We start from the raw sequence: 22,644 nt of genomic DNA, 5'->3' as shown, positions 1-22,644 counted from the left end.
CTAACGCCTCGTTCGTTATGGTGAGGAACTAACTCCGTGCAGCAGCAACAGGGACGCATTCTCCCAGACTTCTCGCTAGATTGCATGCAATGAATGTGCCATCGACCCACAACATGCGCGCGCTGATGCACAAGAGAGAGAGTTGATCGCCACACCGGTTGCGGACCTGCCAAGGTTTTTGTTGGATCTTGAACCGTCGCGAACATTCGTCCCATCCGGATTCATCCGGATACGAAATGCAGGCCAGCGATTGGGCGAGACGAAAGATCGAAATTGGATCTTTCGGCACTTTTCGTTTGGACGATCGCATGGCGACGCCGCCAGTCTCGATGGTGCGTCGAACGCTTCTCGCGGCCGTGGCTGTGGGCCTCGTGGCTGGTGATGCACATGCCAGTGGCTTCTTTGGTACGACTGCGTGTGTGTGTCGCATGCGCGAGGCAGCATCTCATTCATGGCGTGTATAGTGTGCCCCGGACAATGCGAAGCCATGTTTCTCCCACGTGACATGGACGATGTCGACGATTGCTCGTGTGTAACAACGAACAATCAGCCGTCAAGGTCACTGCTGAGTCAATCCGTTGGAGGCGACAGCTCGTACCGTTGTCCCAAGGGGGCGTCGGCCAAAGCGCTGCATCCGACGTCGTTCGACGACTGCGAGTGTTTTGAAAACTTACATCGCAACGACAAGGCTGGCCAGTGTGTGACGGAAATCACATGCAGCGGCAAGTACACGCTTAAGACAGGACTGACATCGGCGCGGTCGCTTGCCGATTGCGACTGCCTGGATCCATACATCAAGGACGAATCGACGGGGGAATGCCAGCTCACGTTCTGCCCTCGCGCTGCCAACTACGTCAAGAAGCATGGCGTCACTCAAGTGCACTCGCTCGTCGACTGCGATTGTTTGGAGCCGTACACGAAGAACGCCCAGAGCGGGGAATGCTACATTCGATTTGAATGTCCCGAGCATGCGTCGCCACCTGTCCAAGGGTACGCCAAGTCCATTGCCGATTGCACGTGCGACTGGGGCTTCGTTCGGCCTCAAGTCAAGTCGAAAAAGTATTCGGGCGATCCTTTCTGCGTTGCGGAGACGCCGACGTTTGCCTGTCCACCCCATTCGCGTCCGCTGCCGACGGTGGACCGGTCGCCGCAGAACTTTATGGACTGTGAGTGCGCCAACGGGTACGATCGCTTGGAAAAGCTCGAGATGTGCGTCGAAGCCATGGCGCCGTCTTTGCGCGGCGACACGAACGCGACAAACGCAACCCGTGTGGAGTTTGAATGCCCTGATTTTTCGGTGCCTCTGGCGCCGCATCCGTATTCGATGCACCAGTGCCGGTGCCTCCCTGGCTTTGAGCCCAACTGGAGCATGCAATCGTGCGACTGGACTCCCGACTACTACGTGTGCCCGCCGCACTCTTTCAATCCGTATCCTGCGCTGCCTCCCCTCGGCTTTCTCGACTGCCACTGCGCCAAAGGGTACCACCGCAATGACGCGGACGGCGTGTGTGTGGAAAACGACACCATGTTGGGCGAGACCGGATGCCCCGCAGGCGCGTTAGCCAAGACGTGGCCCGTGCACGACCCGGCTTGGGACTGCTTTTGCCCGCACGGAGAGATCCAAACCGACGGCAACGTCAGCGCCATCGCGACGGCGGATTTCATGTCGCGCTTGGACTCGTCTGTGCCTGTCGACATGGACTGGAGCGTCCGATGCAAAAACTCTGCTGTCGTTGGGTTCTATGGCTGTCCGCCGAACGCAGTCATGAACCACTGGCCGGTCGTTGTTCTCGAAGATTGTTCGTGCAAGGCCGGCTTTGACACCGTTGCAGCCGCCAACGACGTTGGCATGACTTGCAATCGCACGACGGAATCGTTCCCGCCGTGCACCGCGGGCATGGGTCGGAGCCCGGTCGACAACGTGTGCCGGTTTCCGGCAGAAGCGGTCTTGCCGTCCCCGCACGCGGCGGCGGCCGGCGCGACCACAGGCAGGCTTGTCGTCAACGGCAACGAGCTCGACTACGTGGTCGTGGAAGAAGGCATTATGGTAACCCAAGGCGACATTGCGGTCGGCACGTCGTTTGGGTACCTCGGCGAAGGCCCGGACAGCGACGTCCTGTTTTACGTGCTGCACGGGTATTACAACAAAGAGAAGGAGTCGCGGTGGAAGGACGTACGTCGCCGTGGTCTCGCCCGTGGTAGCTCATCGACGAGCTGCTCTATCGTAGGCGACCATGTGCTTTACCGTCGACAAGCAAGTCCAGCACCGCCGCGACGACATTTGGACCGCGATGCAGCATATCGCTGTCAACACGGGCTTTCGCTTTGTCGAGTGCAAGGAAGAGTATTGCGACGACCATTTGACCGACTGCGACGACGTCGTCGACTTTAGCCCGACCGCGTCGAGCTGCTGGTCGTCGATCGGGCGCGTTGGGGGGCGTCAGATGCTCGGCATCTCGGACGACTGCAGCGACGGCAACTTGATCCATGTGGTGCTGCACGCCATGGGACTCCATCACCCGACCGTTCGGCCCGACCGCGACGCGCACATTCAAATCGCGTGGGAGTGTGTCGAGCCCGCCAAGCGAACGTACTTTGCCGTCGAACACCTGGAACACATTTACTCGGCGGACGACGTTGTTGTTGCGGCCGTCGATGTGCCGTACGACTTCTTTAGTATCATGCACCACCGCGCGGACGCGTTTGTCAACGCGTCCATGGCGGACGGCGGGTGCATGACGATCTTTCCCCGCATCGAAGATCCGTACCAACGGCAGGCAGTCATGACCGGCATGGGGCAGCGGGAAAAGCTGTCGCTCACCGACATCCACTACGTCTGGGTGCTGTACCCCGAGCTCAAGGAATCGATGGCTGTCAAGGCGAGTCAACGTGTCGACGACGCGGTCGAAGACGTGCCAGAGTACCACGAGCCACGGCTTCACACCAAAGACGATGCGGTGCCGTACCGCCCGCCATCGTCGACGTCGGGGGCCGTCGGGGCGGTCGTGTGCGCCGTGGCGTTTCTTGCGATCGTCGGGTTTGCGTCGTTCGAGATGCGGCGCGTCGCGCGAAAGAAGGCCGAGGCGGAAGGGTCGACTCGGTTTTCGGACCCGCTGCTGTCGGATCCCATGTACGACTAGCGTTAGCTGCATATTCGTGTGAATGCATGGTCGGTTGGCGCGGTATGCGTTCAAAAACGCACGCGTTTGGAGCGAGGCGTCGCCCAAGGAGCTGTCCTTGGCGGTACATCCCGAGATCGAATCCTGATTCGAGACCGACGTCGCTCATGCCGTGGCGTCGGCATGGACGCGTCAAGGGATGGAATCGATCGCCGCCGTGTTGTGGGTATTGACCGAGTCGTTGCAGCCGTTGGAGGAATGGCCGTGGTCAGGACGATCCCCCGCGCCATCCGACGGCATGCGACTGCTGCTGTGGAGGACTGCGTCGAGGGCATCCTGCCGTCGATGCGGTCGGTAGCTAGGACCGCATGGAACGCGGTAGGTGGCACCGCCGACTAATTGCGCGCATGTAAACGGGAGGGACTGCAACGATTGATTGTCAAAAGTGTCTGCCGTCCCATAGCTCTATCTAATCCACCGGTGGTCAGTCTTTCTTGTCGGTTGTTTCGTCGGCCGCGTCGTCGTCGGCGTCGTCTTCGTCGGCAGCGGCGTCCGACGACGCAGCGACCGGCTCCGCCTCCATTTCATATCGTGCAAACAGGGCCGCCAACTCTTTGTTTACAAACACTTCGCCCAAGTGAGCCAGATCCTTGACCACCGGCATCTACTCCATCATCGATCGATCGTCGTCACCAATTCTCGCCAACGAGAGGGCGTACCAAGTCGCGGACGTCCGAGTCGGGAAGATCGCCCACGAGCTGCAGCAGCGCATGCGAGTTGATCATCTTGGCATGGCTGTGGACAGAGAGACCAATGAGTGCATGACGACGTCCGACGCGATGTACCTGGCTTTGGTGGCAAACTCGAGAGCCAAGTCGGCCTTGCCGTTCTTCTTGCCCATTCTAGAACAACACACGGTCAGCATGGGCGGCAGCGAGGACGCGACTACTTGATCATCGACGTGTACACCTTGGTCGTGGCTTCGATCTTGTGCTTCGTCACAACGTCAAACACGGCAAGGGCCTTGTCCACTTGACCGACGTCGCTGTAGTGATCGATCAACCGCGAGAACGTGCCGTTCACGATGTGCTTGGGCAGAAACTTGCTGTCTTGCATCCACTGCAGCGCCATGTCGGCCTGGTTGTTCTGGATGCACTTGCTCACAAACGTGCCGGTGCAGTGGGTCGGGATGAGCAAAAAGTTGCGCTCGTACGTGTCCAACGACTCCCGCGCGAACGGCAAGTCCTTCTCCGACTTGGCTTCACGAACGACAAACTCCAACTTGTCCTTGGTCAAGTGGTTCGACGACGCTGCGATCGAATACACCGTGCCGAGGTATTTGATTTCAGCCGCCGTGGACTGCACCGTCGGCGGGCCGGTGTGCTTGGGACGCTGGATCTTTGCAGGAGCGGCCGCTGTTGCGAGCCCCCTGACGCACATGGACGCCACAGCACCCACCGACACGCGCGACGCCGCCACCACTCGGGACAACATGGCAGCCAAATGCAATGGATTCGTTGGCTCTCAAGGAAGAGGTTGTCCGGATACCGTATCCGGGATACCGCTGGCAAACCATGGAAAAAATAGAGGAAAATACGAATGTTCGGGTACTAGTAATTTATGATACTGTAATAGTAATACTAAACCTCGAGAAATAGTATGCACAAGCACACGCACGACATACCCATGGCACCAAGTTCCCGACCGCGGACATGGGTATCGCATGGTGGGCATGGCGTTGACATTTGGCACACCCCGACGCATCGCGTGCGGCACACCTTCGCTTGATATGCGATGGGGGGCATGTAGGACGCCTCGCCACTCTGCTGAATACGTATGTGCTCAAGGCGCGGTGCAGTGTGTGCTCGTTCCAATCCGGTCCATAATCGAGAGTGCTCACGCATTCGAGCGCCAAGGGCATGGGCGTCCCATTCGTACTCGAACTCGAGTCTGCACATGATTCCTCTGGCAGTACAGAGTGACGCGTGTGGTTCCAGGTGCCGCGAGGAAGAGCCACCTCTTGAAATGCCATTTATTTTGACATGCAATATATTTGCTGACGAGGATCGCGTGCGATCTGTCCAAGAGCGGGACCGTGCAGTTAGCGCACTTGGGGCTGGAATTCGTCCAGCTTGTCCAGCAGTGTCTTGGAGTAGTTGGGCGAATAATACTCGACGATCTCGGGGGGGTAGCAGTTGTTGATCTCCAAGATGTACTCGGTGAGCTTTCCGCCCGCCGCTTCACTGAGTTCTTGCAAGAACTGGAGGCCTCCGTTTTGCACGAACGACCGACGAGCTTCGAGATCGTGTGGCAGCATCTGGGCAAACTGCTTCAAAATGTACTTTTGCACCTTCATGGGAGCATCGCGGAGGAGCGGCTGCAGTGCCTGGAGATGCGTGCACTTGGCCAGAATACTCTTGAGCGCACGCTTCGCTTTGGTCTTCAAGTCGTCCGAGCTGTTGGGGTGGGTCATGCAAGCGAGAAGATGGCGCAGGACATCGGCTTCAGCGATCGCACGGGCGTGGTCCGGTGTGTGGCGCCCGATCTGGCCCAGCGTCCATGCACTCGCGGCCTTGATGTGATCTTCTGGCTCGGACACGAGCGCATTCTTGACTGGGGCGATCCCCTTTGTCGTGATGATTGCCAGCGCCAAAGTCTCGGAGAACGCCGAAATGTACCCGATTGCCATGATGCCGGGGAGTTTGTTGTTGCCGCTGGCTTCCGCGACGTAGTCCACCAGCGTTGACGCCCCACCGGCATTCACGATCAACTTGGCGAGCTCCGGCGTGTGCTTGGCAATCTCTCGGATGCATGTCGCGGCGTTCTTGCGAACGGTATGGTCGATGTCGTTCAGGTTGTGCAGGATGTTGGGGAAAATCTCGGCTTCCACGACGACTTCAGCCAAGTCCACCGAGTGCTTGGCGATTTGAGCGAGGCAGCTGCACACTTGGCTACAAGACACTGAAGGGTTCGAGACAAAGGGAGGCCATGGGTGGGGTCGCACCGTTTGAGCTTCGCATCCGGGTGCTGCACGAGCGGCGCCAAGTATGCGACGGCCCCTGGATCAAGCACGGCCTGCGCGAGCTCTGGCGAGTGCTTTGCAATATCGCTGAGCGCTGAGGCCGCCACACGTTTCAGAGTGATCTCCGGCTCTTGAATGCACAACACGAGAAGAGGGACAGCACCGGCGTCGACGACGCTCTGGGCCAGCTCACTCGTGTGCTGCGCGATGTACCCGATGGCCCATGCAGCAGCTTCCTTCACGGTAGGATCGAACTCTTCTAGGCATGGCACCAATGCCTCGAGCGCCCCTGGTTTCGAATAATTGTGGGTTCCAGAAGGTTGGTCCATCGGAGACTCGTTCGCACCAGAATCAACCACGGCCTGCGCGAGCTCGGGGGAGTGCTTAGCGACAGCGCGGAGGACAAATGCCGCCGCTTTCTTGTAAAAGCGATTCTGCTCCGACAACGAGTACACAAGTTGAGGCAGGATCTCATTCCCCACGATGGCCTCTGCAAGGTCGTCGCTGTAGTTGGCGAGTCGCCCGAGCGCCAGCGCCGCCGACTGCTGAATACTTGGCACCTACGCATGCGCCCTGTGAGGCGTGTCGTGTGCAAAGACGACGAATTTGCGCACGTTGTCCAAGAGGAGTGGGCGAAGCAACTGCATCACGCCGGCGTTTTGCATGACTTCAATGTTCTGTGGCCGCGTCGCGGCCTCGGCCACCGCCTGCACAAAGCTGACCCGCGCCTTTTGATATGTCTCAAAGTGCTGCAGCACGGACGTCGATGCCATCGCGCGAGATTGGAAGCACTCGATTTATGAAACAGCCGCCGCCGCCGCCGCCGCTGGGTAAGAATAGATGAAGTGTAACCACCGCCGCCTGGCGTAACGGCTCCGTCTATTTTTGAGGGCGGGCACAGCCGCGACTCGACCTCGCTCCCACCGCAGGGCCGCGGGGCAAAGGGGCAGCCGCCCTTGGAATCCCGGCGTCCATCGACCTTCATCCGTGTTTACGACCTCCTCCGCCTTGCATGTGCTGTGTTGACCACGCATCGGCTCATGCTGCCATGGCCCGTAGGCGAGTGTTTCCACGAGGTTGGAAGAAAACGACGCGAAACGTACGACCGTTTTCTTTATAACCAAGTAGTCATGTTTTAATTAGGAATATATTTGCTTACATGTTGCAATCTATGTCATTGGACTCTCTCTTTGAATTGAGGTCGGGGCTCCATGCCATCGACGAGATGGTGCACTGCTTGGACGACGGCGACCCGGTCGATGCGGAAGGAACGGTCGCGTTTTGCGGGCGCTCCATAACGTGCGACGAAGCGAGCGCGGTCATGAAGTGCATCTACACCCGCCACCTTCTCTTTGAGAGCTCGCGCGACCTTCGAAATTACTCGTACTGGGGGTTTGCGTCGGGGTTTCCCGTCTTGGACGACCCCGATCGCGCCGCGGTCGAGGCCGGACTTGTGCACCCGCACATCGAAATGCGGCCAGTTGAAATCCCTGGTATTGGCGCTCAGATGGGTCTCTTCGCCACCCAAGACATTCCACCAAACACGCTGCTCGGCGAGTACACGGGCGTGGTCCATGTCGATCGCGGCGGCGCGTTCGACAACTACGGTCTCGCATATCCGTCCACGTACGAACACGGCAACATGTGCATCAGCGCCGCTGAATATGGAAACGCCATGCGCTGCATCAACCACAGCTCGACACATCCCAACGCAGCGTTTACGTCGGCCGTGTGCACCGGCATCCTCCGCATGCTCTGTGTACGTCGACGACGTCCCACCACCCGCCGTCCGCATTGACCGATTTCGATTGATTAGAAAACCCAGCGACATGTTGCAGCGGACGCTCAAATCCTCATCAACTACGGCGACGCGTACTGGAAAGCTGCGAACGTCGTCCCATTCGAATGGCCGACCGACGCGGCATGAGTCGCCCCATACATCGATTAGTTGGGTCCTTGTCTGCTGGAAAAAGCTTTGTACACTTGGAGCGATGCGTTTGTCGAGACCGGCGACGCGGACCGCAGCGCCTGCTGAAAGTGCGTCATCTCGATCTCGGTCGCCATGATGTTGTCCCGCAACGCCAGCAGCGCTGCTTCCCGGCACACGTTCTGTCCATGCAAATGGTGGGTGGGGTTGGTAAGGACCACATGACTCCGACAACGGTATACCTCCAATTCGGCGCCGCTAAACATGTCCGCCTCGTGCGCAAGCCACATGAGGTCGACGTCCTTGGCGAGCGCCGCGTGTTTGGTGTGGATTTGCAAGATCTACCAACATGGGATGGTCGTCATCGCTTCCATCAAGAACAAGACTGTACCTTGTGCCGATCGGATTCGTCGGGCAGCGGGACGTACACCACTCGATCGAATCGGCCAGGCCGCAGCAGCGCGGCATCGATCATGTCGGGTCGATTTGTTGCCCCGATCACGAGCAATCCTAGCCACACACACACGTATGGACGACACGCAACCAGATATATATTGTGTGCGGGTACCGTCCGCGGCTTCGACGCCGTCCATTTCGTTGAGCAACGTGGACAGGACTCGCAGTTCCATGCCAGATCCTATCCGCGAATTTCATCGAGGGCAACCATCATCATCTTCACAGCACGACACCTCCACGCCCGCCTTGTTCAAACTCGCGCTTGGTCACAATCGCGTCGATTTCGTCCATGAAAATGATGGCTGGCGTCGCCGCGCGCGCGTCTCGAAAGATCTGGCGCCGACGTGAGACGAACCATCCACTGGGTCATCATCATGTACTTGACGGATCGCGGCTTCGGCATCGCCAACGAACGGCGAAAAAACGTGGGCGGCGCTGAGACTGAGGAACGTGGCATGGGATGCGCATGCACAAGCTCGAACGATCGTGCTTTTGCTACAACCCGGCGGGCCATACAGCAGAATTCCCCGCGGTGGCTAGTGCCAACAGCATCAACGCGCGCGCGAGTGTGTGCATGGGAGTGTACTTTCAAACCCAGTCGTGAAAACGAATCTGGAAACGCCAGGGGCCACTCCACCGCTTGCTGCAACGACGTCTTGACGGCGTCGAGGCCACCGATGTCGGTCCAAGTCGTGCTCTTGGATTTGCTACAGCATCACGGCATGAGCGATCTCCATCGAGTGTCGATGGACAGAGCCGACCGAATCGTGTTGGCGCCGCGCAGCGACGACGCCTGAACAAACTCGATCGCGTCGGTGAAGTCAGCCATCGTGACGACCGTCTTGGGTGCCACCGAGAGCTGGGCCAGAGCTACAGTTTTGTCATCGATGGAATACCATCCACCCGTTTTCACACCGTGGCACAGGTCCAACGTGGGCTGGTGCGTCGTGTAGTTGGTCCAGTACATGGCCGACAGTTGCTGGTTGCGCAGGAACTTGAGAATCTGCGGCGTGTGTGTTTTGCCAGCGGTGCCGATTCGAGCGAGCGCTATCATGCACGCCTGGCGGCACAGCGCCGCAATGTCGGCGCCGACAAAACCCACGCACCTACCCCACACAGTTGATCGTCGACGGTGCACACGAATGTCAATCGTACTGGTCCGCGAGGGCGGTCGAGACAGCATGCACGGTCAGAGGACGTTCCAGCGGCACATGCTTTAAATGCACTTTGAAAATCTCGACTCGATCGCCGACGTCGGGGGCCCGCAGCGCGACTTCTCGATCGAATCGACCTACCGTCCTGTTCAACACAAGAATTGTGTACCGACGAGCACCTGGTCGTCGAAGCGCGGGATCGATCGCGTTGGGCAGGTTGGTTGCACCAAACACGAGCATTCGGCTCTGGGACGCGTCGACACCGTCCATGAGGGTCAGCAGCTGCGCCACGATGCGGCTATGGGCGCGGCCGCTGGCATCCCGGCGAGGACACAGCGCATCCAGCTCGTCCAGAAACAAACAAAACACATGGGTTTGCGACTGCTTTGTGAACTCGCGGCCATCGGCAAAGAGCGTCCGCAGCGCCGCTTCGGCATCGCCAATGCCCCCCGATAAGATCTCGGCGCCATTGATCACCCGGAGCATCAACTGACAGATTCCTACGTGCATGTCATGTCTGGAAACGGTCGACGGCGGGGTTACCACTGGCTTGGCATCGAGCCGTCGCAGTGCGAACTAGCAATGTCTTGCCAACTCCTGGAGGACCAGAGAGAAGCACGCCTTTCGGCAGTTGAATGCCCATGTCGCGCTCAAGGTTCGGGTACTCAACTGCCATGTAAATCAGCTCTTCCAGCTTCTTCAACTCATCATGAAGACCGCCAATGCTCGCTGTGGTAGCATCTGCGCCAGGTACGGACGACGGTTGGACCGCTGTGGGCTGCACCACGTCGGTGGCCAGAGCATCACCACTGTTTTCGTCTGTTGCTTGGAACAGCAGCACTCGCGTCGCTCGAACGATCCGCACCAGTCCGACAGGGAGCGTCCTGTGCACGCGAAAAGAGATGGTTGTCGACGTCGTCGCGCCATGCGGATGTCGGAGTTGAACGATGCATGACTCGTGGAGAACTAGCCGACGGCATGCATCTTGGAGGATTCGAAGGGAAATGGAATTTTCGAGCAGCTTGTTGATTTCGGCTTTGTCGGCGTCCTTGGTCGGGATGGGCTCGAGCGACACAGACGCCGCTGCTTTGAAGGCTGTGGGGATGATGGAAATGAATATTTCGTTTCCGTGGCCATTTACATGCTCCAGACGTATCTTGGGCAGCTTTTCAAGCAGTGGGTGCGTGGCAGCAATCGAAATGGACGTGTCTGCAGCGAATGCATCGCGATGTCGACACGCGTGGGCTTTGCCAAGGTACGTGGAGCCGTTGACGTGCACAGCCACAGGAGATCCATTGAACAACTTGTTCTCCTGCATGAATTTCGCTGGAAGTCGACATCTTCCAGTGCATTCGTCGAACGTGTGCCTGTCGACAGCAGTCGCGACTGCCGCGACCATTCTGAATGCGTCCGTCAATCGTGGCGCAATGATTGGCGCCGCCATCCCGGATAATCTTGATGAAATTATCCGTACATAAACTGGATTTTTCGAAAATGGCAAATATCGAAATATACGTGAAAAATCATACCACAACAGAGCCATCGCCTGATCTTCGAGGGTTTCCACCGTGCGAAGCGACGGGCGAGGCAGCGCAAGGTATTCGCCACCGCCGCGTCCTGGCGTGTGCTACACCAGCTTGCTACAATAAGGAGCGAAGATCTTCATGGGTCCTCGGGTCGGCGGCCGGTATCTCATATTTCGCACAAACAATTGTGTCGAGTATCTCTCGAATGGGTTCCCGGACATCCAGACACTGCTATTCCACGCGATGCCACTACATCTTGGACGACGTGGTGTCCATCCAGCACATGCATGTCCACGTCGATATTCTAATGGCGGAGTCGCTTGCGCCGGCAAGATGGCGGCGCGGGTGGGCCGTTGAGCGACGCAAACGCGCGACACACATTCTTGGAGCGAGGCGTTTTTATTTTATTTCGACCGCCGTGTATGTAATACAAATGCGCTGAATCCACGGGGGTTTATACTGGCTACAATATGGAAACCCGGGTCAATTTAATATTTTCCGCCGTCGTTCTCCATCAAGAAGCCGGAAGCGCCATGAAGATCGTCGCGATCCGTGCGTAGCGTACTCCCGGCGGCGTGGTTTCGTGGTTGATCTCCTATGTGTCGATAGAATTCCTTCGGGCGGAGCAAGGTGAGGCTGAACCTCCCATCCTTGCAAGCGCATTCGACCTCAACTCGTTCAGTTACTTCAAACGATCCACGTACGACGGAACGAGCGAGATGGACGCTCATGTTGTCTATTCCTCAGGGTCCGCGATATGATCAACTTTTTCAGCCGCACATTCATCAAGCGAACACCCAAGGGTCAGCGACAATCCATTCAACACGAAGGTACCGAATTCAACCGACTGTGTTGTGCCGACCGCCGTTTGCGCAGAGTACAACTGCCACGTGTACGTGCGTCAAGACGGTTTGGCTGGCATCGTTGTGTGCGACCAAGAGTACCCTCCCCGTGTCGCGTTTGCCTTGATGAACAAGTTCCTCGAAGAATTCCACAAAGAAACGAACGGCGAGTGGCGCACGAGTCCGAACGCTGCCAACCCGGATTGGGCGCCGCTGGTGAAAGCGTTGGAGGACTACCAAGACCCGTCCAAGGCCGACAAGATCTCGGCAATTCAAAAGGAGTTGGACGAAACCACCGCCGTGCTGTCCAAGACGATCGACAGCGTGCTCGAACGTGGCGAAAAGCTCGACGACCTCGTGCAAAAGTCGCAAGACTTGAGCAGCCAGTCCAAAGTATTTTACAAGCAAGCGAAGAAGACCAACTCGTGCTGCGTCCTCATGTAGACTGGGGAGCGACTGGTCTCGTTGGCATGAGCCCACTTGCATTGACATGATCCATTCTGTTTTTCCATGTGTGCTTCTCTCCCTTCAAAACGGTGTCATGCATGTTCGTGGATCATTTCATCGCGTCGGTAGACCGTGATGAGCACCAGAATGCCAAGCCCATGGCGTGCTTGTTGCAGCTCGCTCGCCATCGTCGTCGTTGGAGATTCGCCCGCAAATTCGCCAACACGCAAGTCACCACATCGGACATATCTTTGTCTTGGCAAGTCACGACAAAATCCCTCGAGACATCGCGGTGAAAACATCGCTGGCATCCTATGCTCACATCGTGGTTCATCCACCTCCATCGTGAAGATCAGAACGGGCTCAAGCGTTCGAGTGCCGCTGTGCAAAGCGGCCACGGGCTAGATTGGTGGTTATTTGAAAACGCACAGGAGATGCCAGAAGAGAGACCGCGGGCGTCATGACGTGGACGACCGAGTCGAGACGACGCCATGTGGAGTGACAACTGCGTCCAACGCTTTGTCGTGTTCGCAAGTTGGAACTCGCGATACGATCTGCTCGGCCAGCGCAACGCCCTGATGAAACCAAGTGAATGACGTGCAACGAGTTCTCCGTGCTGTACCAGCATGGGTGGCAATAACCCATTCGTCTTGGACGCATATCGATCGAAGAAGCAGTCTAGACACAGTCATGACGAACACATATTTTGCAACCACGGACCATAGTATCCCTTGCCATGGCCCAACCGGTTGCACTGCCCGTCAAAGGCAACGCCAGGGACGAGGATCAAGTCGAGATCTACTTCATCCAGTGCACTATCACGCAGACCGCCGTGGGGATGCTCGAACCATGGCTCGGGAATGTTCCATTTGCTCTGTCATAAGCGCTGCACGGTGACAGTGTCGTCGACAGAACGGAGAGTTACCTTGGGAAACGCGTCGATGTCACGTTGCGAAGCCACATGCAGCATCACCATATCTTCGGACCGAGGACCGGTGACTTTTGGAACGTACAGCTTTTTGCCTTGGGCAAAAATCTCGTCGATGATGCCGGACGTGGACGCTTCGTTCGGCATGGGCAAGTATGCACACACTGTTTTTGCCATGACAAAAGCTGGATGTTGAATGAGATGCGCCGTGAGTTGTGCGCTCGCTTCGGCAATCTCATCAGCAGTGAGCTGCCGTAGTTTCTGGTCGATGTCCTTGCGGAGAGCTTTCTTCAGCGCCCGGACCCCGTCCATGGCTGTTTTGAGTGTGCCATGTCGGTGTGGTCCGAGAAACCGGATAAATCCTCTCCCAACCGGAAGGCACCTAGCAAATTGAAAATTCCGTATACATTTTGTCTTTTTCAGTGAAATTTGGACTCCTGAGTCGATTTGCTGAATCGACTTGACTCCAAAAATACTAAAATAAGTATACCATACAAAACTGAATACTATTGATTTTTGTGATGACCATGTCAAAGTCGTTGAGAGTTGGCTCGTCGGGGGACACAGACCAGATCCGTGCGTGGCAGGTTGCTCTATCCGAAGCTGGTTGTGACTAGGAAGACCGTGTGTTGTATCGGTGACTCGGTGGGGTGCTTTGTGTGAGCTCCATCGCCGGTAAAGACAGCGCAGCAGGTGAAGGAAAACGACATAGTAATAATGTGTTTTGATTGGTTTTTACCTTATTTATAAACAAAAAATGATTATAAATTTTTGGTTCTATATAATAATAGAAATTTTTAAAAATTTACAGACGATTTTCAATTCGATTTGCCAAAACAGTCGATTCGACGAGACCTCCAAATTTGAATCGATTTGACAGAACACTTCGTAGTACAGTAACGACGTTACAGTCAATTCAAAACAACGACACATGAGACCGCAATATTTCATGAAATCCTCGTTGGAGCAAAATATTAAAAATACTTTCAAACGCGGTCGACAACCCGCGCATACGTGTCGATCGAGCTCGACTCGACATGCCAGTCGGCAGGAAACGTGAGGCGCTCCATGGGGGTCTTGGCCAGTTGGTTGTCTGGAGGAGGTTTGCACACCTACAGCGGACGGTATGACGGACGCTCGTTCTGGTGACGCTACCTCGAGCACGACGTGAATTTCAAGCAGATTGGCATCGTCCGGGTGCATGCGAAAGTGCCGCGTGAGCCGCTTCCGAAACTTGGACGCGGCATCGGCAGGCCAATAATAATACTCCAACGTGATCGTGTTGTCTTGAAAGTTGCGTTTCGCCAAGTACCCGATCAACTGCGTGCACGAGCTGCTGAGGCCGTACGGCGACTGCGCCAACAAGCGATGTTTGCCACACAATTTGTGAATCAAGTGCGACGTGCCGACGCTTCCTGGCCACAAGATCTACCAAAACACAACTGGATACCGCGTCCGGTGGCGAATCGAGACGACCCGTACCAGCATTTCATCGCCACGGTCGTCGATGCTCCACGTCCGCGACGCCACGTCCGTCAGCAACCGGTACAACCAGGACGGATGGTGCTGCGGCTGCGTCCTGCATTGGAGCGACAGGCGGGTCCACTTGCCGCTCAGGGGAGAAAAGTCGCCTTGGACGTTGCGTGATGTCGGGCTCCACTGCGGCACATGGACGGCCGACAGCACGGACGCGGCGAATTCCTTGCCCATGTACAGCGAATCGAGAACGTTCGTGGGCGGCGTGTCGGGGATATACACGTGCTCGGGGACAAGACCTTTGTGCTTGTCCCCGAGCACGTTGGCAAACGCGTGGCGCAATTGTGCCGCCATTGCGGACACGGCGTCGCACGGCTGGGGGAACCGGCGTCCGAGGGCAAGCAGCTCGTGCTCAAACAGCGCGAGCATGTCGCTGTACGCTTGCAACGCGTCGTGGGGATGCGTCAGAATGTGATCGCGCAACTTGGTGAGGAACCCGCGTTCCAATGCTGTTTCCACGCCCGTGACGAGGACGCTGAGAAGCGACTCCATCACCGAGCCGTGTGGAATGCGCGGCGGCGACGGCGGCGGCTTCGCAAGAAGTGGCTGGACGCTGAATAGGTGGTGCATCGTGAGCGAAAAGTACTGGCACGTGTGGGGCACTCGCTCAAAGTCGGCAATGCGGCTCAGAATTTGAATGATGAAAAACACGTCGTTCGACCGGTTGTGCAGCTGCATTTGGTGGTGCGGCGCGGATGGTCGACCGGACGGCGTCGCGATATCCACCAGAGGAAGCAGGGAAGGCTGTGGGAGGAGGCCGATCGGCGCGCGTGACGCGTCGGGACTCGGTCGGGCGACGACGTTGGCCGCTTCGTTCGGGTTTAACAGGCAAGTCAAATCTGCGGGCACGGACCCAACACAATCAAAACGTCGCGTTCGACACGGCATCGCGGTCCCATTCATACGCGTACCTCGCTTGGTAGACTTGGCGCGCTTGGAATGATTGGTGTCCGAGTGCCCGGAAGACGACCCTGCCTTGTCGCTGGAATACCCTCCCATCTACAGGACCCCGTTTGACATGTGAATTTCTCGGGCATGCGCGCGTACGGCGTCCTCTTCAACGAGCGAGCGCTTGGCCAGTCGTGACTTTTTGCGCAAAACGCGACTGGACGTGATGTGGAATGCGTCCGACTCGATCGAGTCGATGCATTCGAGCTTCTTGTCGGCCAAGTGCTTGAAGAAGAACACCTGCACACGCACGATGAGAATGACCACGGTCGAATGTGACCGACGCACTTTGAGGCAATGGGTGTATTTCTGCCCCACGCGCGACGAACACCACCCGTAGTGCCAGCATTGCCGATCCCCGTTGATGATGAATTGCTGGCTTGAACCGACACGTTGACCGGGAAAGACCGAGCCAAACAGGTTGTCCTTGGACTTGACGTGGGATTCAAACTCCATCAGGTCGTACATGAGCCCGACTTGGAACTGAACAGGGCACTCGTCTTTGTCGGGCGTGCTTCCAGGGTCTCCGTTGCAGCTAAAGTAGCTCAAGACGGCGGTGCAGTCGGGCATATCGCACTCGACGCCGACTCCCGTCCCGCAAAATGTCTTCTTGTTGTGTCCTTTGCAGCAATGCGGAAAGCATCTATTCGTAGACATGGATCGTTCATGGATACGTCGGGCGCGCGCTCGCACACAGGAAGAAGATGTGCCGACGCCGTACCTCAAACTCTTGAGTCCCCCCGACTTGTTGGTTCTACATCACATCGATGAGACCGTCCTGTGTCACGTCGATCGAGGCCGACGACCGTACCGGATGTAATCCGACGCAAACAGTTCCTCCTGGCAGCACTTGTGCGGCGTCAGGAAGCGGCTTTGGCCGGTTGGGACAAGCGGCATCACGTTGTTCCGATGTGGATGAAACTCGTGTTCCGACGAGGCCGTCCAAAAAACACAAATCTCACACGGGTGCTCCGGATAACGAGGATCATCCGGATACTACCGCCAAAACAGCCAATCACAGGACGTTTCGGCCGGGTGTAACCGACGTAATGCTGGGTGGCAGTATCCATGATGCGGCGGCGGCAGCCTCGTCCGTGGCTCCGTGGCATTGCTTGGTATATCTGCGGATGCAGTGGAGGACGTCCTGTGCGTGGATATCCGAGGGACGTCGTCCTCGTGAAGGATCGTCTTCAAACCAGGAGACGGAGTCGCTGGCGTGACGGTGTCGCTGCTTCCACAACATGAACTCACGCACGCTGGGCCATGACAGTGAACCGTGGCAAGAATAGGGGCAATAGCTTGCAGCTGTACGGGTCATGTCCGCTGAGTCTTGACGACGACGCGGCCGATTGCGTGTTGAACATATCCGCGCGGAGCGTGCGCGTGGCAGCCCGCCACATGCAGCCGACTTCAACTTGGGCACTCACGATCTGCTTCCTGCGGCAGCAGACATGAGGGGGGTTGATCGACAGTATGCACATGGGCACCGCGACGAAATGCTGGTGCCTGAACATGTTCTGCCCTATCCATTCAACTTTGGAGCTGGCAATACGTACACCCGGCTCTGGAGATTTGTACATGGCCATTCCATGTATTTCAACCGCTGCCGATACACCCACCTCAGCTTAAACTCCGTGTAGGCCGCGGCGCCTCCGCCCTTCGACGTCATTCAATGCCATCGATCTAACTCATTTGGGAAAGACCTGCAGGATTTGAGATGGCGCGTTCTAGCCGAACGAAGGCGGCTTTACCAGTGTCGGCGACTGGCCCAGGTTACCATAATGTGATGGGATTGTCTAAAGGACGGCATTTCCACGCAAAACGAAAAGGGAGAGCGTGTTGAGTAAATGTTAAACTTTAGACAACTTGACAAGCGTCGAGAGAAGCTTGGCTTGGTCGGCCGTTCGGTGAATGTACACGATCTTGTCGCCGCTGAACGAATAGTTCGAAACGCCGTCGATCGTGAGTGTTTTCCCCTGGACTTTGCCAAAGAGGTCCTGGAACTCTTTGTTCATGCACGATCCCGTTGCTTTGATCGTGCCAGTGAAGAGCCAGTACACGCGGAAGTGTTGGGACCGAGGTCCGCCGCTGTCGATCTTGGTGTGGTTCAGCTGAAAGTTCTCAAACAACGAGTCCGTGCACAGAAAGTCAAGCACGATCGCGTCCTTACCGCGTAAGTGGACCGAGTTCTGGGGCCCAGACACGATCGAGTCTTCTCGAAAGTATTTTGTGGAATCTTCGATGTTGCGCGCGTTGTACATGGCATGGACGTCTTCAATCACGCGGACGCGCTCGTTCTGCAGTGCCTCGTACTCGTCGTCGGTCAGCACCTTCTTGGTCGTGCCCAAACTGCCTTCCATGCGGCTCTCAAGCATGCGAATCTCATTGATGAGGCGGTTCCGGTGTCCTTCCAACCGGCCTTTTTCGTTCTCGAGATGCTGGATCTTGTCCAACTTGCGCTGCCGCGACTTGCGCGCAGCAATGCGATTCCTCTCGCGACGCACCACCGAGTCATGTTGTCCCCCTCCGTCGTCAGAGTTTTCAGAACCGCTCTGAATTGACGTCGGGGTGTCGTAGTGTGCCGACGACGTTAGGCCCTGCGGCCGATGATGGGTGGTCGGACTCGTGCGAAGCGACGTGTTTTGACCAGCGTCCATGAACGACGTTTGAGAAAGATCGCGCGTCTGGACTCTCGACAAGTGAGATGCACAAAGGCCGTACGACTGGGCCGTGTTGCAGCATCCCTGCGCCGTGCACTGCAAGTCGTCGGCGTTCATCATGCGTTGGGGACTCGAGTTCTTGAGTGCAGCACTGTTATCCGGATATTCGTTCCCGTCGACAGTGGATTGACCAATCCTGTACCAGACCCATCGAGTGTATCCGGATCATTCCGCCATTCTTTGCATGAGCCAGGAACACCGGCAACGTCGCCGGATTCACTCCGTGCTCGTAAGGAAAGGATCTGCAGTCCTGCCAGATACGTCAACGGCAAACATGCTCGCGACTACCTCCCGATGCAGTGGGTGAGGTCTGGGCGATGTCATGACGACGTGACCAAGACGCGACAGCTACGACAGTCGTGTCACTGAGCGATCCGTTCCCCCACAACACCCGATTCAACTATCGCTTCCGTCACTTGGAGTGGGGGTGGTCCAGCACAAGTTTCCACGATGTCATGCGACCTCCATGCTCGCTCGACACCACCGCACTCGTTCGATTATGTCGTTTCGTTAAACAGAGGCATCGATCGATCTTGGATGGCTACAACAAGATCCTGTACTTTTCCGTGGACGGCACTTGGTTCAACACGACCCGGCCGTCGTACGAGATCGACACGAACACCCACGAGTCGGTGGACCCCCACGCGACCGAGTACACACTGTCTTCGTGACTGTCGAACGTTTTGATCTTGGCATCGTCGACGCCGCCATGGTCGTCGGTCGACTCGTCCATCTCTATCAACGGCGCCGACGAGATCGAGCTCACGCGCCACAGGTTCACGCAACTATCCGAGCTCGACGACAGCACAAGCTGGTCGTGGAAGCGGTTGTATTTGACGCACCAAACCCTATCCAACGTGAAATATGGGCATCCAGCAACACAGCGCGCACCAGTGGTTGTGGCCGCGCAGGGACAGCAGGGCCGTCTTGGGCTTGCGAACATCCCAGAATTTGACAAGGCCATCGTCGCCGCCACTCGCAATGTAATACGGTTTGTTTGGGCTGTAGTCAATGTCTCGCACGCATTGAAAATGCGCGTGGTCGATCTTGTACGCTACCCTAACGTGCACCGCTGAGACAAACACGGCGCGGCGATCCAACTTACTTTCCAGAGCGCACATCCCACGTTTGGATGGAATCGTCGATGGCCGCCGACACTTGCTGGCGGTGGTGGGGGTCCCATGCAATTGCGGTCGGGTGCTGTCTGTCGCCACCAAAGCCGAGTTTGGCCACTTCCTAAACGATCCGAGCATGACATGGCCGTGCGAGAGATGAACGACTGCGCACTTTTCCGCCGCCATCGGCTAGTGTCCACGTCGAGATGGACGAAGCATTCAAAGACGCGATGGTGGCGCCACTGCTGTCGTCGGTGGGATTCCAAATTGCCCTACCATGCGTCGTCGATGAGGACAGGAAAAGCATTGGTTCATACCGAACGATGGCCGAGTCAGTCGTCACGCTCGTCAGCATGCTCAGAGATGCACCAGATCCGGCCTCACCCGGCGATGGTACCGACTCGAAGCTGTCCAACTTCCAAACCGCGAATGACGGTTCATTGCGCTCTGCATTCGCCATTACGACCGGACCTTCACAAATTGAAAGGCACCTGTTGTAAACGTGGTAAGCACGTGGTGGGTCTGCTTTGGCAGAGGGCACATAGCGAGGTGTAGCACTGGGTTGGCATGGGAATACGTTCGCAGGACAGACAGGTTTGCGTCAAGGAGGTGCAGTTGATTCAGCTTCTTCGAACTCGGCGTACAGCTACCGAGGACGAAGCGCTGCTGGTCGCTGTCTCCATGCACCGCATCCACGCATCGCGCAATGCGTTTGCCTTCATAGGTCAAGACTGTGCCAAACATGCCGCCGCGGCCTTGTCCCAACAGCGGATCGCACGTCGACAAATCCACGAACCTTTCAAATATTATATTTTGGAATGCAGCTCTCGCAAAATCGCGCGATCACAACGGCTTGGGCGATGGAATGCCGCGGGAGGAATCGACTCTAGCCTGAGGATGGCGTGACAGGTCCCTGGTCCATGGTGGCTGGCACACCCAAGCGCTACGTACGGCTCCACTCGAGGCCCTGCGCTTCTTTGGCGCCCTCAACAACCAGTCTGCTGGTGGCGCGCCGTGGGGGCCAGTTTTCCTTGTTCGACGCTTTCGATGACCCGTACAGACAATGAAAAAAACAGCTACATGAACAACACCAGTGCGTTGTCTTGCTCGCCGCGAGAGAACTTGTATCGCGTCCATCGAGTGAAGTGTCAGGTCCGCGGTGGGATCATTTTGCCAACGGCTGCAACGCGCGGGACTGCTCGCATAGCCTCCGTCGCTGCCTCGATGGATGGGGCCGACGCGCGGCTCATTCCCGACACAACCAGCGGCGTCGACTTGGCTGGGTGTATGTTCAACCTTCGCACCGCTCGTCGAAATCCCATCGTGCGTGTGCTAACGGGATGTGCAACGGCGGCGTCTAATCATGTCAAAACAATCAAAAACTTCATCCCCCACGTAAAAAATTCGCTAACGCCCCGCGCAATCTTTTCGCGATTGACTTGGGAAATGTATACATGAGGAGAAGAACCTGTATCTTTTGATACTTCGTCGAATAAAATGATCAAATTGAATGGCGTTGGTTAAATATAACTCGACATGTCACTGGCTGGTCCCACAAGAGAATTCACTCGCTCGAGAACACGCCGCCGCGTTAGCGCCATCCGTCGCTAAGTCCGCCCGCCGTCGTCCTTCTCACCAGCACATCCGTCAAAGCGAGCGTACACGCTCCCAATAAAGACTGAAGAAACCCATCTCCCGCAAGACAGACGTCGCTAAACTCGGTTTGGCCTCTCGAATTCCGCGCATCTGAACCTCGACCCTCGCCGAAATTCGACCCAAACCCCGCTTATGGGATAGCCCTCTGACACTTTACTGCAGCCAGACGACTACGCGAAGAAACCAACGATGATTGCCCCCACCAACAAGCCGTCGCACGTACAGCACGAGCACCTGTCGTTTTTGATCTTGGACGCCCCAAACGACACCAACCTCCCTCTGTACATCAAGGAATTCAAAAAGTACCAAGTCACCGACATTGTGCGTGCCTGCGAGCCCACATACTCTCGCTCTACGGTGGAAACTGCCGGGTTCAAGCTCCATGTGCGATTCTTTTCCTTGTCAATCCCCGTGACGCTGACATGACGTTTGTAGGAAATGGAATTTCCCGACGGGGAGCCCCCAAGCGGTGAGATCATCAACCAGTGGCTCGACTTGGTTGAAACCACCTTCAAAGACAACGCGAAACAAAACGCCGGGAACAATACGAACGACAAGACGATCGCCGTGCATTGTGTCGCCGGGCTCGGCCGCGCCCCAGTCTTGGTGGCGATCGCCTTGATTGAAAACGGTCTTGACGTGATCAACGCCGTCGAGCACATTCGCCAAAGCCGCCGTGGCGCAATCAACTTGCGCCAACTCAAATACCTCGAAAAGTATCAACCGATCCGCAAGGACAAGGGCAAGTGCTCCATCATGTAGGCTGATTCGAACGAACACATCGAGCATTCCGTGACTAATAATGCACGTCCCCACCGTCACACTCTTGTCAGGATGGTGTTTCTCTCGCGACTCCCTCGCATCCCATCCTCTTTCTCGTCGGTTGAGATAGGCTTGTGCATCAAGCAACGGCAGCATCGAGAGCCCACCACAGGACATGCCTCGAGCGCTCCCCGCACGTCCTCACCATGCATCGCGTGCCGGTGAATGCAGTGAGCTCCGACGTAACAGGCCAAGCGGTCCCCATTTTCGATCCAAACCTGTGGCGCCGTGAAATGCAAAGAAAAAATCGTCAGCTGTGAGATTCGAACTCATGCGGGTTGCCCCATTAACTTAGCAGGCTAACGCCTTAACCACTCGGCCAAGCTGACAAGACTTTCCAATTTACCCTGTATTACGCATCCGGTTAAATAATAGTCATCCGAACGCTGATGTCCTCCACCCGTTCCACCGCTCCCGTCGCCACCA

The 22,644-nt window shown here is 56.8% G+C and overlaps 11 protein-coding genes and 1 non-coding gene across 16 annotated transcripts; 4 read left to right on the top strand and 8 right to left on the bottom strand.

Annotated features, from left to right (window-relative positions):
• The first annotated feature begins 252 nt into the window (after window positions 1–252).
• H310_02837 lies at window positions 253–3,435 on the top strand. 2 transcript variants are annotated; one of them, XM_008866500.1, is made up of 3 exons: window positions 253–405; window positions 465–2,173; window positions 2,229–3,435. In XM_008866500.1, the coding sequence occupies exons 1-3, from the start codon at window positions 309–311 to the stop codon at window positions 3,138–3,140; spliced, it is 2,718 nt and encodes a 905-aa protein (XP_008864722.1). In that variant the 5' UTR covers window positions 253–308; the 3' UTR covers window positions 3,141–3,435. The 2 variants fall into 2 exon arrangements, with proteins under 2 accessions (XP_008864722.1, XP_008864723.1); XM_008866501.1 differs by having other exon boundaries at window positions 465–3,435.
• A 168-nt stretch (window positions 3,436–3,603) lies between these two features.
• Window positions 3,604–4,613, bottom strand: H310_02836 (hypothetical protein; the record flags this gene model as incomplete). The annotated part of the gene is made up of 4 exons (XM_008866499.1): window positions 3,604–3,783; window positions 3,839–3,914; window positions 3,965–4,021; window positions 4,069–4,613. 4 exons carry the CDS (start codon window positions 4,611–4,613, stop codon window positions 3,604–3,606), a joined length of 858 nt encoding a protein of 285 aa, XP_008864721.1.
• A 492-nt stretch (window positions 4,614–5,105) lies between these two features.
• H310_02835 (hypothetical protein) lies at window positions 5,106–6,978 on the bottom strand. Its single transcript, XM_008866498.1, has 4 exons — window positions 6,756–6,978; window positions 6,488–6,701; window positions 6,124–6,430; window positions 5,106–6,070 (listed from the first exon to the last, which is right to left on the bottom strand). Exons 1-4 carry the CDS (start codon window positions 6,912–6,914, stop codon window positions 5,221–5,223), a joined length of 1,530 nt encoding a protein of 509 aa, XP_008864720.1. The 5' UTR covers window positions 6,915–6,978; the 3' UTR covers window positions 5,106–5,220.
• A 388-nt stretch (window positions 6,979–7,366) lies between these two features.
• H310_02834 (hypothetical protein) lies at window positions 7,367–8,129 on the top strand (the record flags this gene model as incomplete). The annotated part of the gene is made up of 2 exons (XM_008866497.1): window positions 7,367–7,900; window positions 7,958–8,129. 2 exons carry the CDS (start codon window positions 7,367–7,369, stop codon window positions 8,066–8,068), a joined length of 645 nt encoding a protein of 214 aa, XP_008864719.1. The 3' UTR covers window positions 8,069–8,129.
• On the bottom strand, window positions 7,930–11,643 carry H310_02833. 2 transcript variants are annotated; one of them, XM_008866496.1, is made up of 12 exons: window positions 10,222–11,643; window positions 9,858–10,178; window positions 9,680–9,815; window positions 9,440–9,630; window positions 9,286–9,394; window positions 9,111–9,231; window positions 8,905–9,060; window positions 8,758–8,857; window positions 8,637–8,705; window positions 8,460–8,578; window positions 8,311–8,409; window positions 7,930–8,250 (listed from the first exon to the last, which is right to left on the bottom strand). In XM_008866496.1, exons 1-12 carry the CDS (start codon window positions 11,219–11,221, stop codon window positions 8,086–8,088), a joined length of 2,586 nt encoding a protein of 861 aa, XP_008864718.1. In that variant the 5' UTR covers window positions 11,222–11,643; the 3' UTR covers window positions 7,930–8,085. The 2 variants fall into 2 exon arrangements, with proteins under 2 accessions (XP_008864718.1, XP_008864717.1); XM_008866495.1 differs by having other exon boundaries at window positions 9,286–9,630.
• A 44-nt stretch (window positions 11,644–11,687) lies between these two features.
• Window positions 11,688–12,557, top strand: H310_02832 (hypothetical protein). Its single transcript, XM_008866494.1, has 4 exons — window positions 11,688–11,756; window positions 11,814–11,904; window positions 11,952–12,034; window positions 12,081–12,557. Exons 1-4 carry the CDS (start codon window positions 11,738–11,740, stop codon window positions 12,488–12,490), a joined length of 603 nt encoding a protein of 200 aa, XP_008864716.1. The 5' UTR covers window positions 11,688–11,737; the 3' UTR covers window positions 12,491–12,557.
• Window positions 12,432–13,738, bottom strand: H310_02831 (5-formyltetrahydrofolate cyclo-ligase). Its single transcript, XM_008866493.1, has 4 exons — window positions 13,419–13,738; window positions 13,214–13,367; window positions 13,116–13,171; window positions 12,432–13,068 (listed from the first exon to the last, which is right to left on the bottom strand). Exons 1-4 carry the CDS (start codon window positions 13,731–13,733, stop codon window positions 12,952–12,954), a joined length of 642 nt encoding a protein of 213 aa, XP_008864715.1. The 5' UTR covers window positions 13,734–13,738; the 3' UTR covers window positions 12,432–12,951.
• A 618-nt stretch (window positions 13,739–14,356) lies between these two features.
• On the bottom strand, window positions 14,357–16,844 carry H310_02830 (hypothetical protein). The gene is made up of 8 exons (XM_008866492.1): window positions 16,717–16,844; window positions 16,627–16,659; window positions 16,194–16,548; window positions 16,005–16,145; window positions 15,869–15,956; window positions 14,904–15,796; window positions 14,577–14,849; window positions 14,357–14,533 (listed from the first exon to the last, which is right to left on the bottom strand). The coding sequence occupies exons 1-8, from the start codon at window positions 16,800–16,802 to the stop codon at window positions 14,408–14,410; spliced, it is 1,995 nt and encodes a 664-aa protein (XP_008864714.1). The 5' UTR covers window positions 16,803–16,844; the 3' UTR covers window positions 14,357–14,407.
• Window positions 16,845–17,715: 871 nt separating this feature from the next.
• Window positions 17,716–18,719, bottom strand: H310_02829. 2 transcript variants are annotated; one of them, XM_008866491.1, is made up of 2 exons: window positions 18,076–18,719; window positions 17,716–18,016 (listed from the first exon to the last, which is right to left on the bottom strand). In XM_008866491.1, exons 1-2 carry the CDS (start codon window positions 18,683–18,685, stop codon window positions 17,763–17,765), a joined length of 864 nt encoding a protein of 287 aa, XP_008864713.1. In that variant the 5' UTR covers window positions 18,686–18,719; the 3' UTR covers window positions 17,716–17,762. The 2 variants fall into 2 exon arrangements, with proteins under 2 accessions (XP_008864713.1, XP_008864712.1); XM_008866490.1 differs by having other exon boundaries at window positions 17,716–18,719.
• A 203-nt stretch (window positions 18,720–18,922) lies between these two features.
• Window positions 18,923–20,548, bottom strand: H310_02828. Of its 2 annotated transcripts, XM_008866488.1 has the most exons (6): window positions 20,232–20,548; window positions 20,058–20,187; window positions 19,913–20,012; window positions 19,731–19,861; window positions 19,517–19,684; window positions 18,923–19,473 (listed from the first exon to the last, which is right to left on the bottom strand). In XM_008866488.1, the coding sequence occupies exons 1-6, from the start codon at window positions 20,482–20,484 to the stop codon at window positions 19,167–19,169; spliced, it is 1,089 nt and encodes a 362-aa protein (XP_008864710.1). In that variant the 5' UTR covers window positions 20,485–20,548; the 3' UTR covers window positions 18,923–19,166. The 2 variants fall into 2 exon arrangements, with proteins under 2 accessions (XP_008864710.1, XP_008864711.1); XM_008866489.1 differs by having other exon boundaries at window positions 18,923–19,684.
• Window positions 20,549–21,304: 756 nt separating this feature from the next.
• H310_02827 (hypothetical protein) lies at window positions 21,305–22,248 on the top strand. Its single transcript, XM_008866487.1, has 2 exons — window positions 21,305–21,780; window positions 21,832–22,248. Exons 1-2 carry the CDS (start codon window positions 21,586–21,588, stop codon window positions 22,156–22,158), a joined length of 522 nt encoding a protein of 173 aa, XP_008864709.1. The 5' UTR covers window positions 21,305–21,585; the 3' UTR covers window positions 22,159–22,248.
• A 218-nt stretch (window positions 22,249–22,466) lies between these two features.
• On the bottom strand, window positions 22,467–22,547 carry H310_02826. Its single transcript has one exon. It is a non-coding gene; the product is annotated as a tRNA-Ser (tRNA).
• Between the last annotated feature and the right edge of the window lie 97 nt (window positions 22,548–22,644).

The sequence above is a fragment of the Aphanomyces invadans genome, assembly GCF_000520115.1.
Source record: "Aphanomyces invadans strain NJM9701 unplaced genomic scaffold supercont1.4, whole genome shotgun sequence".
In the NCBI taxonomy this organism is placed as follows: domain Eukaryota; phylum Oomycota; class Saprolegniomycetes; order Saprolegniales; family Verrucalvaceae; genus Aphanomyces; species Aphanomyces invadans.
This window is presented reverse-complemented; position numbering and strand designations above follow the sequence as displayed.